General features: G+C 41.9%; 1 protein-coding gene across 1 annotated transcript; it reads right to left on the reverse strand.

Moving 5' to 3' along the window:
* Positions 1 to 7,103: 7,103 nt before the first annotated feature.
* On the reverse strand, positions 7,104 to 16,266 carry LOC140118621 (uncharacterized). The gene is made up of 6 exons (XM_072136747.1): positions 16,180 to 16,266; positions 14,376 to 14,477; positions 13,627 to 13,756; positions 13,362 to 13,450; positions 11,419 to 11,520; positions 7,104 to 10,926 (listed from the first exon to the last, which is right to left on the reverse strand). Exons 2-6 carry the CDS (start codon positions 14,448 to 14,450, stop codon positions 10,654 to 10,656), a joined length of 669 nt encoding a protein of 222 aa, XP_071992848.1. The 5' UTR covers positions 14,451 to 14,477; positions 16,180 to 16,266; the 3' UTR covers positions 7,104 to 10,653.
* Between the last annotated feature and the right edge of the window lie 675 nt (positions 16,267 to 16,941).

Genomic DNA, 16,941 nt, shown 5'->3' on the forward strand with positions numbered 1-16,941 from the left:
CTTAAGGTTTGGTCAGAGGTTTCAGCGTCTTTGGGCTCAAGGCAGGTGATGGCCTTCCATGTCTCCTGTAGGCAGAGGGCAAAGTCTCGGAGGGACTCTTGGGGCTTCTGTCTTTTCCCGAAGAATTTCTGCTTCAACTCGGAGACAGTACACTTGTCAAAGGTGTTGCGTAGCCTATCAAGAATCCGGACCACGTTCTGACACTGTTCTCGGGGCCAAGACTTGACTTCCCGGAGAGCGGGTCCTTTCAACTGCCCGATGAGGATGCCCACTTTCTGTTCCTCTGTGAACGGAAGCAAGGCGAAGGTGGCTAACAACTTGTCCCTGAATTCAGGGAGAGTATGTGCTTCTCCCTCGTAGTAGGGTAACCAGGGGGCCCCCAGATAGTAGGGCATAGTCAGAGGCATCATGGTGGGAGTCCCAGGGACACTAGCTGTAGCAGGGCTGAAGGGACTCTCTGGAGGACTTAACATGCTCCGGTACCCTGAGGAGGGACCAGGGGACGGGACTTGCGCCAGTCCCGTATCTTCGTCCTGGGTGGACATGACTGGCCTAGCTGAGGGAAGTCTGTAGGGTTACACAATGTCCGTTGCTATGGGCGATGGCTAGAATGGGACGTGGGCACTTTAAGACACAGTCACTATTCCCTGGGAGGTGAGCCAATAACCTAGCGTCGGAAACAATCTCTACCCCCCTTTAACTTCCCCAGCGGTACTCACTCAGGATCAGCCGTGGTGACAGGACAGCTCCGGTGCACGAAGGTCTCCGTTCCCGATGTCCGGCAGGCAGCAGGGCTCGGTGATGCTCAGCGGTGTTCTCCAGTCGCAGGACACTTGCGCCGGAACTCCGGATGAGGCGCACACTGCTGGCAGGCTTCAGGCACGGCCTGCGCCGAAATCCAAGATGGCCGATTAACCCTCTTCGTTGCCGGCCGCACACGCTCCAGCTCCTCCTCTACGGTACTTCGCGCCACTTGCGCAGGGGGCGGAGCCTAGTGACGCCTCTGGAGTTCCCGCCAGTGAGGATTTGGCGGGCTGGAAATACTTGCTGCGCCACACGCCTCTGAGGTAAATGCTTCAGGCGCAGCAGCGCCGGATGTAGCAGAGCTGACACAGTTCTTGCAGGAATTAACCTCTTGAGTGCTGGAGCGGCGCTCGACAGCACATGGCAGCAGTATAAAGTTCAATGTGAAACACACAAAGTCACTTGGGCCTATACCCGAATGGCCCAATCGTTTCTTAATAAAGTACAGTCTTTAGTGCCAGGATAAGGCACAGAAGTATATATCCTGTGATTCGTGACGCCACTTGCAACATCCCCCACCGGGGCCTAGCCCTTGAGGTGAGGCCTGGAGACAGCCGGGGCCCGCGGTACCGGAGTGGCTGGCGGTTGCGGCCTAAGCACGCTATTGTCACGGTGCTTGGTACGGGGGAACCGGAGGGCTGTCCTACAGCCTGGCAGGTCTCCAGCAGGGTGGTGTTGGCAAGAAATGATGAGGGAGCGGCTGCTATAGCGGATCTCCCTGGGGCAACCCCTTAATGTCCCGAGTGTGAGTCTCTGGGCGATGGACAGGGTGCCGGTGATGAAGGCAGGGGTAGTAGCAGGGACCAGACGGAGACAGAAGTTGAAGAAAACAACTTACAGTTCTTTATTTGAACCGCAGGAACCGCAGCAAACGTGCCTTTAACAGGTAGGTAGGGTGCCGAGATGTGAGTTGGAGGGAGCCTCAGGAGATAGTTCACCAGCCTGGATGTAGAGGGCAGGCTGGGAGGCAGCTGTGTCCTGGTAGGAAGCTTCAGCTTGTCCTGTAGGGCTTCAGGTATCACCTTCAAAGGTAAGATGATACCCCTTTTCCTCACTACACTAACTCTAGTCTAATGCTCCACTCTTCAGAGGCAGGGACTAGGCTCTTCCTGCTCTGGTATGGGCTAGACAGAGATTTCTCACTCACTCACTGATTCTCCTAGGATTCCACACTAGAATAATCCTCTAATGTTCTGATCTGAGCTGAGCTCAGACTAAACTGTTCTCCAGAACATTCCTAGCCAGAGAGTTTAATTACCTCCCTTTGGTCAGGTGGTGGCTGCTCCTCCAATCACATCTCAGCTTACAGAGCACAGGATGTAACACATATCATTGGATAACAGCATCTGGCATTATACAAAATACTTAACTCCTGCCTTGCCAGGCAGGATTCACCACTGCAATATCCCTATGTCCTATCAGAACCATGTAGTGTAATGGGATTACATGCAGGTGGGACGTATTCGCAAACCCTACCTCGCCATTGCATCGGCGAGGGTGTTGCAGATATGTGATAGATAGATGGATATGTGATAGATAGATAGGAGATAGAGAGATAGATAGATAGATAGGAGATAGATAGATAGATAGATAGATAGGAGATAGATAGATGACAGCTTCTCACATGTTGCTGATGTTTAGCCACTTCCCTGCTAGTCAGGCACAGGGGCTCCTTTGCAGGAGAGCAGGGTAACATGGAGGGACAGTGCATGGAGGAGAGTACAGGAGGAGGACTGCAGGACAGCAGTGTAACATGGAGGGACAGTGCATGGAGGAGAGTACAGGAGGAGGACTGCATCAGGAGAGGTCAGAGCTGAGCCTGTTCCTTGTGTTATCTCTGCAGCCTCCTGTGTGACCTGACTAATGGTGGAGGGAGGAAGGGCTGCTACATTGCTATGATCCATGTTGGGAGAGGACTCCTCTGAGCAGACATGTCTGGCTGCAGCTACCTTGTATCTGCTGCTGTAGGCTCCTGTGTAGCTGGTGAGCAGTGGCCATCACAGCACAATCTCTGCCCCTCCTCCTCTCTCACCTCCTATTGGCTGCAGTGTGTCAGCCCCTGGAGTGATCTGTAGTGGAGAACAGCTGACTGACTCCCTGTGAGCAGACTCGGCCAGATCAGCTGTTGCTCAGGACGGGACACAGCTACCACCGGGGGGCGCCAGCAACCAGAACAAAAGGAGTTATCTCAGTAAGCCTGCAGATTTTGTAATAAGTGTAAATAGTGAAAGTACTTTTAACAATGCATTGGACCCAATCACAGCAATGTGCAATGGTGACACAACCCCTTTAAGGAAAACTTAGTGTCACGGGTGGACCCGCAACCCGCGCCTCTCGCTCCCCGCAGACGCCGCGCCAGCGCATCTCACCTCTCCCCGCTCCCGAGTCCCGGCCTCGCTCCGTGTGCGCGCGGTCCCGCGCCTCAGGGTGCGCGCGCGACACTTCTAGAAAATTTAAAGGGCCAGCTCGCCATTAATTGGCGCTGGCCACATTGCCCAAATCTATTTAAGCCTGCCTCTTCCTGCAAGCCCTGCCGGATCTTTGTGCCCCACAGCCTTAGAGAAAGCTCTGTTGCGATTTGCCTGCGTTCCAGTGTCTCCTGCGTTCTAGTGTCTCCTGCGTGCCTGACTCCCTCTGTGTTCCTGCGTTGCCTGACTACCTCCGTGTTCCCGTGTTCCAGTGTCCCTCCGTATTGCTGTCGTAAGTTCTGTGTTCCCGTACCCTTCTGCTTGGACCTCCTGTTGCTGACCCCGGTTTGGATTCTGACGTTGCATCTCTGCCGCCTGCCCTGACCCTGTGCCTGGACTGTGACCCCGAGCTTGACTGCTGTTTCTGTACCTCAACCTTGGCCGCCACTGCAGACAAGTCACGCCTGAGGAACGACCTGGTGGTACCACGCCGCAGCTTGTCTAACCCGCTTTGCGGCGGGCTCTGGTGAAAACCGGGTACCACTTAGACTCCGGTCCCAGGTAGTGGCTTGAGTCATCGTCTGCAGTGGTCCAGCGGATCCACATCCCGCAAGCCTGACACTTAGAAAACGGAAAGAAGTTACTTGAGACATTTGTTTCAAGAGATCTGAAGGAAAAAAACTCATTCAACACAAGGAAAAAATGAGATTGATAAATTACCAAAGAAGCAGATGGAAAAAGCAGATGGCCAAAGCCAACAGACATACCCCCTAAGTGTCATATATCTAAGAGTAACCTATCACTTAATAAAGCCATTGCCATAAGAAGCAAAAAAAAAAAGCCAGTTCCAATTAAATTAACATAATATAAACATATGCATGCCCGCCACATATAATTACCATGTACTAGAGACAGTGGGGGGAAAAGGGATAAAATGCCCCACGTGTATCACCACCAAGCATGGCTTCCTCTGGGGTGACTTGTGTATCATTCACCCAAGTATAAATACCTTTAATGTATAATGAGAGTGGTGCCCATCATGGGTATTAACTTGTTGCGCATGCGTATAACTAATAATTTCCAGTATCAGCGCTCACATATACCACACATACGCAATTCCGTAACTATGTGGAATATATGTGTCTCAATACACTAGATGAGTGTAACATAACCAATTGGTATATATACTGTTGAGTGTGCCACCCATATAAGAGATATTTAAGGTATTTTATTTTATTTAGTTTTAATGGGCCACAAGTTACAATAGACTGTGTGCTGTAACATACTCCTATTTAAAAAAAAAAAAGAATATATATATATATATATATATATATATATATATATATATATATATATATGTAGTAAGAGTGTGAACCTAGAGGGTGCTGGAGAGCGATCCACAACCAGGGTTGAAAATGACCTTGACCACTCCTATTCCTGGTGAACTCTAGAGCAGTGGTTCTCAACCTGTGGGTCGGGACCCCAGCGGGGGTCGAACGACCAAAACAGGGGGTCGCCTAAAGCCATCGGAGCCGAAATTTTACTGTGTTTTTACTGTGAGTTGCATGGTTTGGGGTCACCACAGCATGAGGAACTGTATTGCAGGGTCACAGCAATTAGAAAGGTTGAGAACCACTGCTCTAGAGGGAGAGCTCACAGCAAGGCAGCGCTGTTGGTTCTTTAGTCAGCAGAAAGACTTTGGACCATTTGGAGACAGACAGGTCGTCTGTCCCAAGAGAACTGGAATCCAGAAAGGACTATCATTGATTGAGCTCACTGAGAGCCAGAGAGCTGAGGGACCTCAGCAGTGTTTTTTGAACCTAGAAGGTAGCTAGGGTTCAAGAAGTGAGGTAGTACCCTATGTAAGGCCTCATTCACACTGCCGCATGGGGGACATATATACGGCCGACGTATATACAGCCAATATACGTCCCCGATAGAGGGCAATGGACGCACGGCGCCCTACGGGAGCGGTACAGTGCAGCACACGTGCAACACCGTACCACTCCACACCCCGTGAAAAAATAGGACATATCCTATCTTTTCACGGCATACGGCGCCATGCGCCATATGTTCCTATGGAGAGGGGTGGGGGTGAGCAGCGCATGTAGTAGTGATACAAGGAGTGCTGTCTCTTCACTGAACCTTTATATACACACACACACACACACATATATATATATATATATATATATATATATATATATATATATATATATACATATACACTCACCGGCCACTTTATTGGGTACACCTGTCCAACTGCTCGTTAACACTTAATTTCTAATCAGCCAATCACATGGCGGCAACTCATTTAGGCATGTAGACATGGTCAAGACAATCTCCTGCAGTTCAAACCGAGCATCAGTATGGGGAATAAAGGTGATTTGAGTGCCTTTGAACGTGGCATGGTTGTTGGTGCCAGAAGGGCTGGTCTGAGTATTTCAGAAACTGCTGATCTACTGGGATTTTCACGCATAATCATCTCTAGGGTTTACAGATAATGGTCCGAAAAAGAAAAAACATCCAGTGAGCGGCAGTTTTGTGGGCGGAAATGCCTTGTTGATGCCAGAGGTCAGAGGAGAATGGGCAGACTGGTTCGAGCTGATAGAAAGGCAACAGTGACTCAAATCGCCACCCGTTACAACCAAGGTAGGCAGAAGAGCATCTCTGAACGCACAGTACGTCGAACTTTGAGGCAGATGGTCTACAGCAGCAGAAGACCACACCGGGTGCCACTCCTTTCAGCTAAGAACAGGAAACTGAGGCTACAATTTGCACAAGCTCATCGAAATTTGACAGTAGAAAATTGGAAAAACGTTGCCTGGACTGATGAGTCTCGATTTCTGCTGCGACATTCGGATGGTAGGGTCAGAATGTCCCTAATGAAAGCATGGATCCATCCTGCCTTGTATCAACGGTTCAGTCTGGTGGTGGTGGTGTCATGGTGTGGGGAATATTTTCTTGGCACTCTTTGGGCCCCTTGGTACCAATTGAGCATCGTTGCAACGCCACAGCCTACCTGAGTATTGTTGCTGACCATGTCCATCCCTTTATGACCACAATGTACCCAACATCTGATGGCTACTTTCAGCAGGATAATGCGCCATGTCATAAAGCTGGAATCATCTCAGACTGGTTTCTTGAACATGACAATGAGTTCACTGTACTCAAATGGTACTCAACTGTGTGATGCCATCATGTCAAAATGGACCAAAATCTCTGAGGAATGCTTCCAGCACCTTGTTGAGGCAGTTCTGAAGGCAAAAGGGTGTCCAAACCGTTACTAGCATGGTGTACCTAATAAAGTAGCCGGTGAGTGTATATGTATATATCTTTAATGTTAAAGGGAACCTGTCTTCACATTTTCACAAATACAGGCTCTCATAGATCCCTATTAACCAACATTATGCTTTATTACCTGCCATCAGAGGGGCTTTTCCTATTTGGTTGGCCCCTCCAATCTACTCCTCCCATGTGCCATGCTTCTTCTCAGCATTCAGTATGTAATGTGACCGTCATGTGACCAAGGGGATGTCTTCAAAGGTTATTTACCCAATTACATTTGCAACGTCTAACCCATGTATGTATCTGATCAAATGAAATCCCAGCATGCCTCCATGGACATCTATTCTTTCTTCTTCTACACAAGAGATTTCATGTAATCAGATACATATGTGAGGTAGTTGTACTAATGTAACTGGGTAAAAGGACCTTAGATGACATTACCTTGGTTTTTAATGAAGTATTTATTTTGGGAGGGTTAAATTAAATGTCAGGTTCTCTTTAATAAAACAAAATGAATTATTCATTGTAGAGACAAGATACAACACTATCACAACTATCACTATTATATTGTTAGAATCTTTAATGTAATTTTACTATGTCAGCATATACAGGACAAATATACATTATAGATAAACTTCTGCACATTTATTTAGAAGGTAACTCACAGACCACCTTACAGTATACACATTGTTTTTCCCCAGTTTTTCATACACTTATAGTTCATTATTTGCTCACTGATGTTACGACTTCAGTCCAGAACATTGAAACCGATTATTTGTTATTGACTATTTTATCAAGTCACCCACTGCAGGAAGGCGATACTGGACCCACTGAATAGCTCCAAAGGTACTGTACCTTTCTGAAGACCATAGAAGAGTGTAAGCAAGACCAAGTCCTGAGAGAGTAGTGGTATCTCAGTAGTGTCTATTATTTTACTCTGATTAGAGCTTTTGGTTCAATAGGGTAGGTTTGCCCATGAAAGAGAATTCTCAAATTTTATGATCCCTCTAGTGTTGTGTGCTGACAATGTGGTTAGATTATCAGGGTACAGGGCTTATATACACTTTCATTTAGCCTCTTAATATTCACTAGTATTTGACATATAGAAAGAGAAATGAGACAGATCATAGATAAAAGATGATGAGATCCATTATATACATATTACACATGAAATTCTCAGCTCTGCTATAACAGCCATAACATACACATAGCTATATGCCTCCCTCCCCTGGATAAAGATCTTATCTGTCTATAGCTTGTAGCTTTATTCTCCTCATTATCTGTTGCTTGCTGACAGGTAGTCTTTGTGTGTGAGCTCATCCTGGAATGCAAGGATGGGGGCTGGAGTGCAGAGAGCAGCCCAGTGCAGTGTCAGAGAGAAGAACAATAAGTTGGAAGATTCAGGGTCGGTTCCAGGGGCAACCGACATTTTGTACACCAGGACTGATAAAGACAATTTGGAATTTTATCTGTGAAATGCTGTATTTTTGTTAATAACATTGGATTAGAGAATCCAATTAGTTATCCTGAGTATATTTAGGAATCTTCTCTTTGTGGTAATACCCCTTTAATGAGAATTCTAGAAATGTATCTGTATAAAGTGAAGGTATATATAAAAGTTAATGTGACCAAGTTTGTAATGATAGTAATGTACAAGATATTGGAAAATAGCCTCTAGTGTGAGACCTTATAGATCATATTTTCACATAGACTCTGAATAGGAAGTGCTCACTGTTTGCCCGTATGAATGGCTGTATATGTATTCTCTATAATAAATACTCTCTCTAAGATTTTTAAGTTACATCTAAGTAGATCTTACATGATATAAGTGCATTATATAATTAGGAATAAGTGGAGGATTAGGATATGCCCAACAAAATGAATTACAGCTACATACTACATATTTTCCTTATACATCTGAGTGGGGTCACAAAGACTAGATATGTACATTGTACATTACGAACTGGACTACATACAGTACTCTGCATGTGCACATAGTGTAAATTAATGGGGCTGGCAATTTTAGCTATATTCATTATTATATGTTTATTTCTATATGTCCACTCTCGCTATTTGTATACTCTCAGTGATCTTGCAAGTACATAGGTACCCAATGAAGCATTTATTAAAGTTTGATATTGTTCAAATTCAGCAAAAGTTGCATTTATTATTGTTTCATGCTTTTGGTAAGCAGCAAACCTAAACTGGTTTTAATAATAATTAAAGGGTATTTCCTATGGAACAAGTTGGGCCATATCCACAGGATAGGTCCTAGCTTTCTGATTGCTCGGGGTCTCAGTAATGAGACCTCCACAGACTGCTAGAACGGGGGTCTGATGAGGTCCTATGTACTCCAGTCTGACCCCTCTTTGCTGCCCCAGACGACCATGGCAGCCTTTCGCACATGGTCGCACTCCCCCGTTCATCACTATGGATTATGCGGGGATTGTCGAGTCTCATGACTGCCTTCTTCTCGAACCCCATTGAACCCCGTACTTATGATCTGTGGGGTCCCATAGGGCCTAACTTGTTACGTGGGAAAATACCTTTAAGGCAAATCCATCATTTCAGTGTGCCAGCAAATTGGTGCAAACTATCGTTTATGTAGATTAGATATGTCATGAATAAATTAGACAAGAATTACTTCAGCTCACAGGATACTAAATAGGATGATTAAATAGCTTTTGCACACATGAGACGTTAATTATAAGTCTGGCTATTGTGCAGGACTATAATAAATATAAAAATATATGCTATTAAAGATTTCCTCTTTTATTTTGGTTGTTTACATCCAATTACAAATTCTTATACTACTGAAAAATAATTGATTTGTTGTATACAGTATGAAAACAGAAATGCCATAGAATTGTTTAACTAAATGCATGCCACAAATATAATCATGGTTTCAAAATATCTAATTGGTTTATTGTGTTTCTATTTCATCAGTTATTATGTTATATTTGGTTGCTAGCTTAAATGATATATGTAGGTATATTTTAAAATATATAATTACAATATACAATTTATACTTCATTTAAATCATTTTGACATCATATGTGTTTGATTTTAGTAGTAACAAAGCACAAACATATGAAAATAAAGCAAAAATAAAAAAAGGGGGAGAGGGATGTGATGTCACACGAATAATTAACAGGCCAGAGTGCCAGGCATCATGCCCCCATGCTCCGGGCTGCTTTTTATAACTCGTTTTTTTCAGGCGACCCTGGCGTGTCAAGATTAAAGAAGACCAGCGTCGGGATCGAGGAGAAGAGGAGTATAGGTGAATACGTGCAGTTTACTTTTGCTTTACTGGAGTGGTAAATTTCCTTTAAAGAGATTTTCTGGGCTGAAATTATTAAAGACTTATACTGAGAATAGGTCCACAATATCATATTTGTGATCCCAAAGATCAGCTATTTTTATCACCTAATAAACAGAGAATGAAGCAGAAAGCAGCCAGCTAAATGTTCTCTGTCTAAGTTGAACTTGGTTCCTGCCTCTCAGCTGTTAAAATTAATGCAAATTGGTCTGCAGTGACCTATTCTAACCACTACACTGAGACTGGAGCTTTACACTTCCTGTTTTATGCTCTGTTACCAGCTGAGCTTTGTGGGTTCTGGGTGTTGGACCTCCATCAATCTGATATTCAGGACCTCTTGGATGTATATATTTTAGCCCGACAAACCCCTTTAAAAATTTGTTCCCATATGGTAACTTTTTCAGATGGATTAAAAAAATAGATATTACATATGGAATGCACACATAACAAACCTTGTTGTAACATAGAGTGGCACGTGGTACAGAATTCAATATAGGATTTTCACCATCCTTCACTTTACCACCATTTCTAAAATCACAGTTGTATATGAAATGTAAAATTAGCATATAGTACAATAAATTAAAGGACTATGTCTAAAAAAAAGAACTAAATAAATATTTTCATGATCTCTTTTCATATTTTGTCAGGAATGTAGTACAATAATCACATTTCAATTGACTAGACACCAAACCCAACAATATTATGATGTTATATTATGTATGATGTCTCAATGAAAATGTCGACTGATCATTAGATAGGGAGTAGAACAAATGAAACGTAAATTCTCTGAAATAGTCATCTGCAATGCACATTAACTAAAAGGAAAATACTAATTTATGCATGTGAAGAAGAAATGAAGCGGGAGATGAAGATAACAAAGAAAGCACAAGTAAATATCTTTAGGATTGATCCTTTCCGGACTAGAGGAGCAGTGTTAAAGTGAACCTGGCCATCTAACTTCATGCAGCATCCAGCATTTGTGGCATTACAACATTCCTGGAAACAGTCGCCGGTAGTGATAGACGCACAGGATTTAGTACTGGTGGAACAGGTATTACTGCATCCTCCTTCATATGAGACAACATTGTTTTTCACAATTTTTTGCAACTGTATGGAAAAAAGAAAATGTTTACATTTATTTACTATGAATATTATACATTTATTAAAAGACTAATGCTGTTCTGTCACATCACATCTGATAGAGTCCTAAGGAATGGTTAAAAGTATACAACTGAATTCATACCTGCCATACCAGAAACATAGTACCAAGACTTCTTTTAAGGTATGTCACTCAGTCCATTAAGGTTGTTCAATACTGAAGAGGGACAAGAAGCTCAAAACAGCTAAGTAGGGTGTCTTTCTTATGGCCTTATGCATAAGAATGATGGCAGCACTCTACAACATAGCTACCCTGATAGTCTTTGCACTATAACATAGATCATAGATATCCTGCCCACAATAGTCAATGTATTCAGGAAGAGCACGTTCTGTAGTGTAGAGAGCATTCTATTGTGTAGAAGTCGTGGTAAACACTTTTATCAGTCTTTATTAATGTGTTGTGAAATATGAAGATGGTAGAAAATTAATTAAATAAATTACCTCACAATGGTTGATTCCCACTTGACATTGTTTTGTTTGCGCACCAGTCTGAGTTTTATAGCAGTCTGTCCCATCACACTTAAATGATCTACATTTCTTATCCTAAGGAATAAAAGAGGATGTCATATTAACCCTGGGAAATGACTTGATGATTGGTGTTGTTTAGGAGAGCATAAATCAATCTATGGTGACATATCTTGGGGCATCATGCCACCTCCCAAAGAGCACAAATTGTGTTTTTTTTTCCATTGATTTCCCAATTTTTCCTCCTGCCCTACCTCCCTAGGTGCATCTTGTAACCATCGGGCTCTGATTAGTGACTTGCATCACTGATCAGCTTCTGTACATGAGATGAGTCACTTATACATTTCAAAGGCAGGTTAAAATTCCACCAGTACCTGCTCAGCAAGAGGGCAAGGTACAGAATCAAAATGTATGAGCTGTGCGAGAGTATCACAGGGTATACCCACAGGTTTTAGGTTTAAGAGGGAAATACACACAAATTAACTCCCCAGAATACCCCTTTTCCCTAGGAGTTACTGGGGAGCTTGTGTGGGCTCTGGTGCACCCACTGCTGGTGCAGGGTTACCACCTCTATTTGGATAACTCTTATACCAGTGTTCCGCTATTCCAATCTCTCAGTTCCAGAGGTATTGTAGTGCACAGCACTATATGCATAAACCAGAGAGCCCTCCTTGAATAATACCAGATTAAAGGAGGCATATGGAAAATGTTAGTTATCAAGTTAATTTAATGAAATAATTAACTTTCCAAAAATTTTGAATTTGGAAAACATATTTTTTTCAATATTTTTTACCAAATTTCCATTTTTTTCATAAATAAATACTTAACATATTGCCTAAATTCCTCAACTAACATGAAGTAAGATGTGTCACAGTCACAAAATCACCTTGATATGTTATAGCATTTCAAAGTTATTATCAAAAAAAGGGCTGTGTCAGAAAGGTGCAAAATGGCCAAGACGTTAAGAGAAGAGATGAGCGAGCACTAAAATGCTCGAGTGCTCGTTACTTGAGTCAAACTTTTCCTGATGCTCGAGTGCTCGTATCGAATAACGAGCCCCATTGAAGTCAATGGGAGACTCGAGCATTTTTCACTGAAAAAACACATTGAAAGAACACTGAAGAACACATTGCAGATGTTTCTGTACATCTGCTAACATATTGTTCTTCACATACTATTGTGAAAAACACAGTTCGGCACTCGTGTCTTCGGATAAGTTAGTAGATGTACGGAAACATCTGGAATGTGTTCTTCACTGTGTTCTTCACTTAAATGATCCTGTGTTCACTGTTTTCCCTGTGTTGTTCACTGTTCCTCACTGTATTTCCTTAAGTAAAAGCTCGATCTCGAGCAGGCAAAATACTCGTCCGAGCAACGAGCCGTTTCGAGTACGCTAATACTCGAACGAGCATCAAACTCGGGTAAGTATACTCGCTCATCTCTAGTTAAGAGGTTAAAGGTAAGAATCTCACTTGTATCTCCAATGTTAGCTGTCCCTTCTACTCACTGGAATTTCACAATTCTCTCAGATGTTTATGGTTATGGTTTATGGTAGTAGCATAGGGCAATAGGGAAGTAAAAGGAATGCAACATACGTTTTGCCAGATGAAGGGATGGTATAAGTCAAAACAAGAATTTTCCTGCCACTGTGTGCACCACACATATATTTAGTAATGATATTTCATTAATTGTATTATTTGCAGTATAGCTCTTATAGTGATCGAGTGATCACCCCCTACCACTTCTCTCAGTGCCAGGGATGGTGGGGATCCACAGTATGGCATGACGGGAAACATCATCTGTCATGCAGATCACAGCGTTTTACAGTAGTTATTGAACAGGGAGGTTGCTGCCACACACGGATGATAGCACGGATGGTGGTGCATATGTTTCTTGAGGAGTATTTTCTTAATACTTACACTGTATACAAGTGTTGTAGTAGTAGTTGTTGCAGTGGTTGGAGCGGCTGAACTCATTTGTGGTGTGTTTGGCATAGCTGTACTGTTACCTAAGATTAAAAAAGAGTAATATGAACTTGAGTGATGTTCTGGCAAACCTCAAGTCATATAATTTTTATTAATTATAGTTCTAAAATGTGATCATTATACTGAATGTAATAGTGAAATGTATTATCAGCATACAGAGTAATGTTACGTTTTTAAATACAGTTCTGAAGTTACCTACCATTATTAGGCATATGGTTGCACGATGCATTGCAGCAAATGTTACATTCATGTTTCACTGATTCATTGCACATGTGATGGATGCAGTGATCATCACACCTGGATTTATAATGTGAACTGTTATGATAAATCTGTAATGAGAAGAAAAATACACATGGTCAGTTGATTTCACTATAATTAAACTAAATTTTTCAAATGTTCTCCAAATGCAATTTTAAGACCTTTTGGAATTAGTAATAAGGTGGCAATAGTAATAATAAATGATTGTAGTTGTAGCCTCTACATTAGAAACATGAAAAAACAAATGTTCATGTCTATAAGTGTCTGTTAATGTACAAGTGTCCAAGGTAAAAGTGTTATAGTTGCCCATGGAAGCTCAACTTTTATTTTAAAAACAGCTGCGAGAAAATGAAAGCTGAGCTCTGATTGGACAATGCATTTTGGGAACATACCTTTCCCTTCGTCAGGTCCAAATACCAATGATGGGGAGTCAGGGGAGTGCTGTGCTTCACATCAATATGTCATGTGTGCTGCTCAGTCATGTATGTGCTACTATAATAGTTATGGCACAGTTATAGAATAGTGGAGCACACAGGAGGATATTTAGAGGGTACCCAAATACACTATATATAATTTCTATATTACACCGACTTATAGATGCAGTGGTCTGTATTGTTATAAAATGGATTTCAAATGCCAAAATATATCTATTCTTTCATCTAGCTTTTTGGAGAAAAAAGGGTCACTTACCGCACAGAAGGAGTTGCATGTGGTATTGGCTGAATGTTCAAGTAGCGTTTCATTTAAATAACAATTGTTTCCCATGCATTCAAAAAGGACACAAATTATCCCCTGTTGTAATATGGATAAATTACATATATTAACGCATTAATAACAGAGAGAGTGTGATAATTCTAAATAATGTTGCAGTAAATGCAAATTTTCTTTTTTAACATAAATGATTTCCCTGCAGAATGAAAAATTACTTTGTTTAATATATCGTCCTTTTATTACATGTTAATTTGCAAAATGCCAAAATGCAAATATTATCCCTCATGAAATCAAGGCTAGAGTAGAAATCTTGGCAAATGACCCTGCTCATTCCTATTTGCTGCCAAAAATAAAATCTACTCACTTTTCCCTGTTCCCCACAGTAGGTCTCCTGCTTTTAACGGATGACATCTGCATGGTACCTGATGGCCTCATTATAAACATGTATCCCCTACCCACAGGTTAGAAGGAAAATGTCTTATCCTCTGAACCCCCCACACTCTGCAGAGTTGAGGAAGTTGTAGAACTTTGTTTTGGCCAAGTTGTGGTGCAATTGGTATTTTACGGCTTTCTATTGCACCAAATGAACATAGGATAATGCAAAGTAACTTTGACGGAGACTCTTTTTGCACCAAATTCATTAAACCTGCATATTTCTGTCAATAGGACTAAATTAATGTAATGTGACTTTCTGTTTTGGTGCAAGTTGACTCCACCCCCACCCCCACCCCCCCAGTATATGTTTTGTGACCTTTTTTCTGTTTTTTTATGCAACTTTTTATGCAACTGTGGCAAACAACCTCCATAATATTAGAACACTGCCAACAGATTTATGAAGGTCTAAAAGCCACTTTGATAAATCTAAGGGCAGCAGAGCTCCAAAGACAGACATAGAACTGTCGTAGGGAGTGATATATTATCCCCAGCAAGTCCCCTGAGTTTTCCTAAAGTAAGGCTTCATTCACACTGCCGTTGGGGGACGTATATATGGCTGATATATATACATCGAATATATGCCCCCCATAGGCCTGCAATGGGCCTTACTCCCCACTCCTTGGCCGGTTATATGTTTTAGATTAAACCCTGACAACCGTTTTAAAGTCTGATAAAGAAGAGCACAGAAGTATTTCAGAAGCCATGTCTGAATCTGCTATATGTAGGTATTGTAATGTCCCATTGAAGTTAGGGGATGGCGGAAAAAGAAAGAAAAAATTGTGGTTTTGGAAATAAATGACATATGTGGTTTTTTGAGACTATATAACAAAATGGGGCACATTTACTTAAAAAGTTGGAAACTGCACTAAAAGTGCTATCTCCGTGTAGAATGCTGAGTGCGGCGATTAAGATTGTGTGGCAGAAATCATGAATGTGACGCTTCACTGCACAGGCCTGACAGAGTTAACCATCTCTTTTGTGGTGCACCTTGCGACACAATTTGCAAGTTAAATACGGCGCTCGGTCCTAATCAGTCGGACCGACCGACAGCACGCCCGCTAATTTGTGTCGCATGGAGGCCACCGCAGAAGGGTTGCGTGCGACGCATTAGCAGCTCGGACACTTCTTAAATACCCATGCAAGCCGTTATGGCCTAGAAGGTATACTGTCAGACAAAAGTGAGGCGCAAAGACTTAGTAAATGTGCCTTAATGTGAGACCATAAAATACATGTAGAAACCCATTAAGAAAAAAATTGTAATAAATACACAGGACCTTTTGTTTTAAGGTCTGATAAGGAAGAGCAAATAAGTATTCCAGTATATGAATCTGTTAAGTATTGTACTTACTGTTAAATTGGAGTCAGGGGATGGCTGATAGAGAAGAAGGGGAAAAAAATCACAATATGAGCTAGTTTTGGGAATCAAAAAGAATTATGATCATATATGACATAAAGTGAGACCAAGAAATACATGATAAAGCCTAATAAAAAGTTGCATTTTAAAAGGATGCATGGTGTTTTGTTAATGCTGTGTTCAGAGAGCAAATATATGACATGGATTTGGCATGGACAGTGCAAAATTATTCATATACAGGCAGTCTCCGGGTTACGTACAAGATAGGTCCTGTAGGTTTGTTCTTAAGTTGAGTTTGTATGTATGTCGGAACTGTATATTTTATAATTGGAACCCCAGCCAAATTTTTTTGGTCTCTGTGACAATTGGATTTTAAAAGTGTTGGATTGTCATCAGAACCAATATTAACAATAACACTTAATTACAGACGCCTGTGATAACTGTTACAGCGGTTTATTGTAGCCTAAGGATAAAGAACAGTAAATTACCAACATCCAGAGGTCCGTTTGTAACTAGGGGTCGTATGTATGTCGGGTGTTCTTAAGTAGGGGACCGCCTGTATTACTTTTTCTCATATATATTATAGCTATATATTTTTTTACATTTTATTGATATTTTATGTGCAAGAGAAAAACAAAATTTCATGACATTTTTGAAGTGTAAAGACAATGAAAAATGCTTCAACAAATTTTTCAAGAATGGTGTTCAAATGTATTCAGTACCCTATACTGTGATTCCCCTAAATAAACTCCAGTG

This window comes from Engystomops pustulosus, chromosome 2 (genome assembly GCF_040894005.1).
Source record: "Engystomops pustulosus chromosome 2, aEngPut4.maternal, whole genome shotgun sequence".
NCBI lineage: Eukaryota > Metazoa > Chordata > Amphibia > Anura > Leptodactylidae > Engystomops > Engystomops pustulosus.

Bases quoted from the DNA above. Each gene is read 5' to 3' on its own strand.
- LOC140118621 (XM_072136747.1), bottom strand. From the start codon at position 14,450: ATGGGAAACAATTGTTATTTAAATGAAACGCTACTTGAACATTCAGCC. The intron at 13,451-13,626 runs GTAGGTAACTTC...TTTTAATCTTAG, and splicing joins CAACCATATGCCTAATAATG to GTAACAGTACAGCTATGCCA. The intron at 10,927-11,418 runs GTAATTTATTTA...TTTTCCATACAG, and splicing joins TGGGAATCAACCATTGTGAG to TTGCAAAAAATTGTGAAAAA.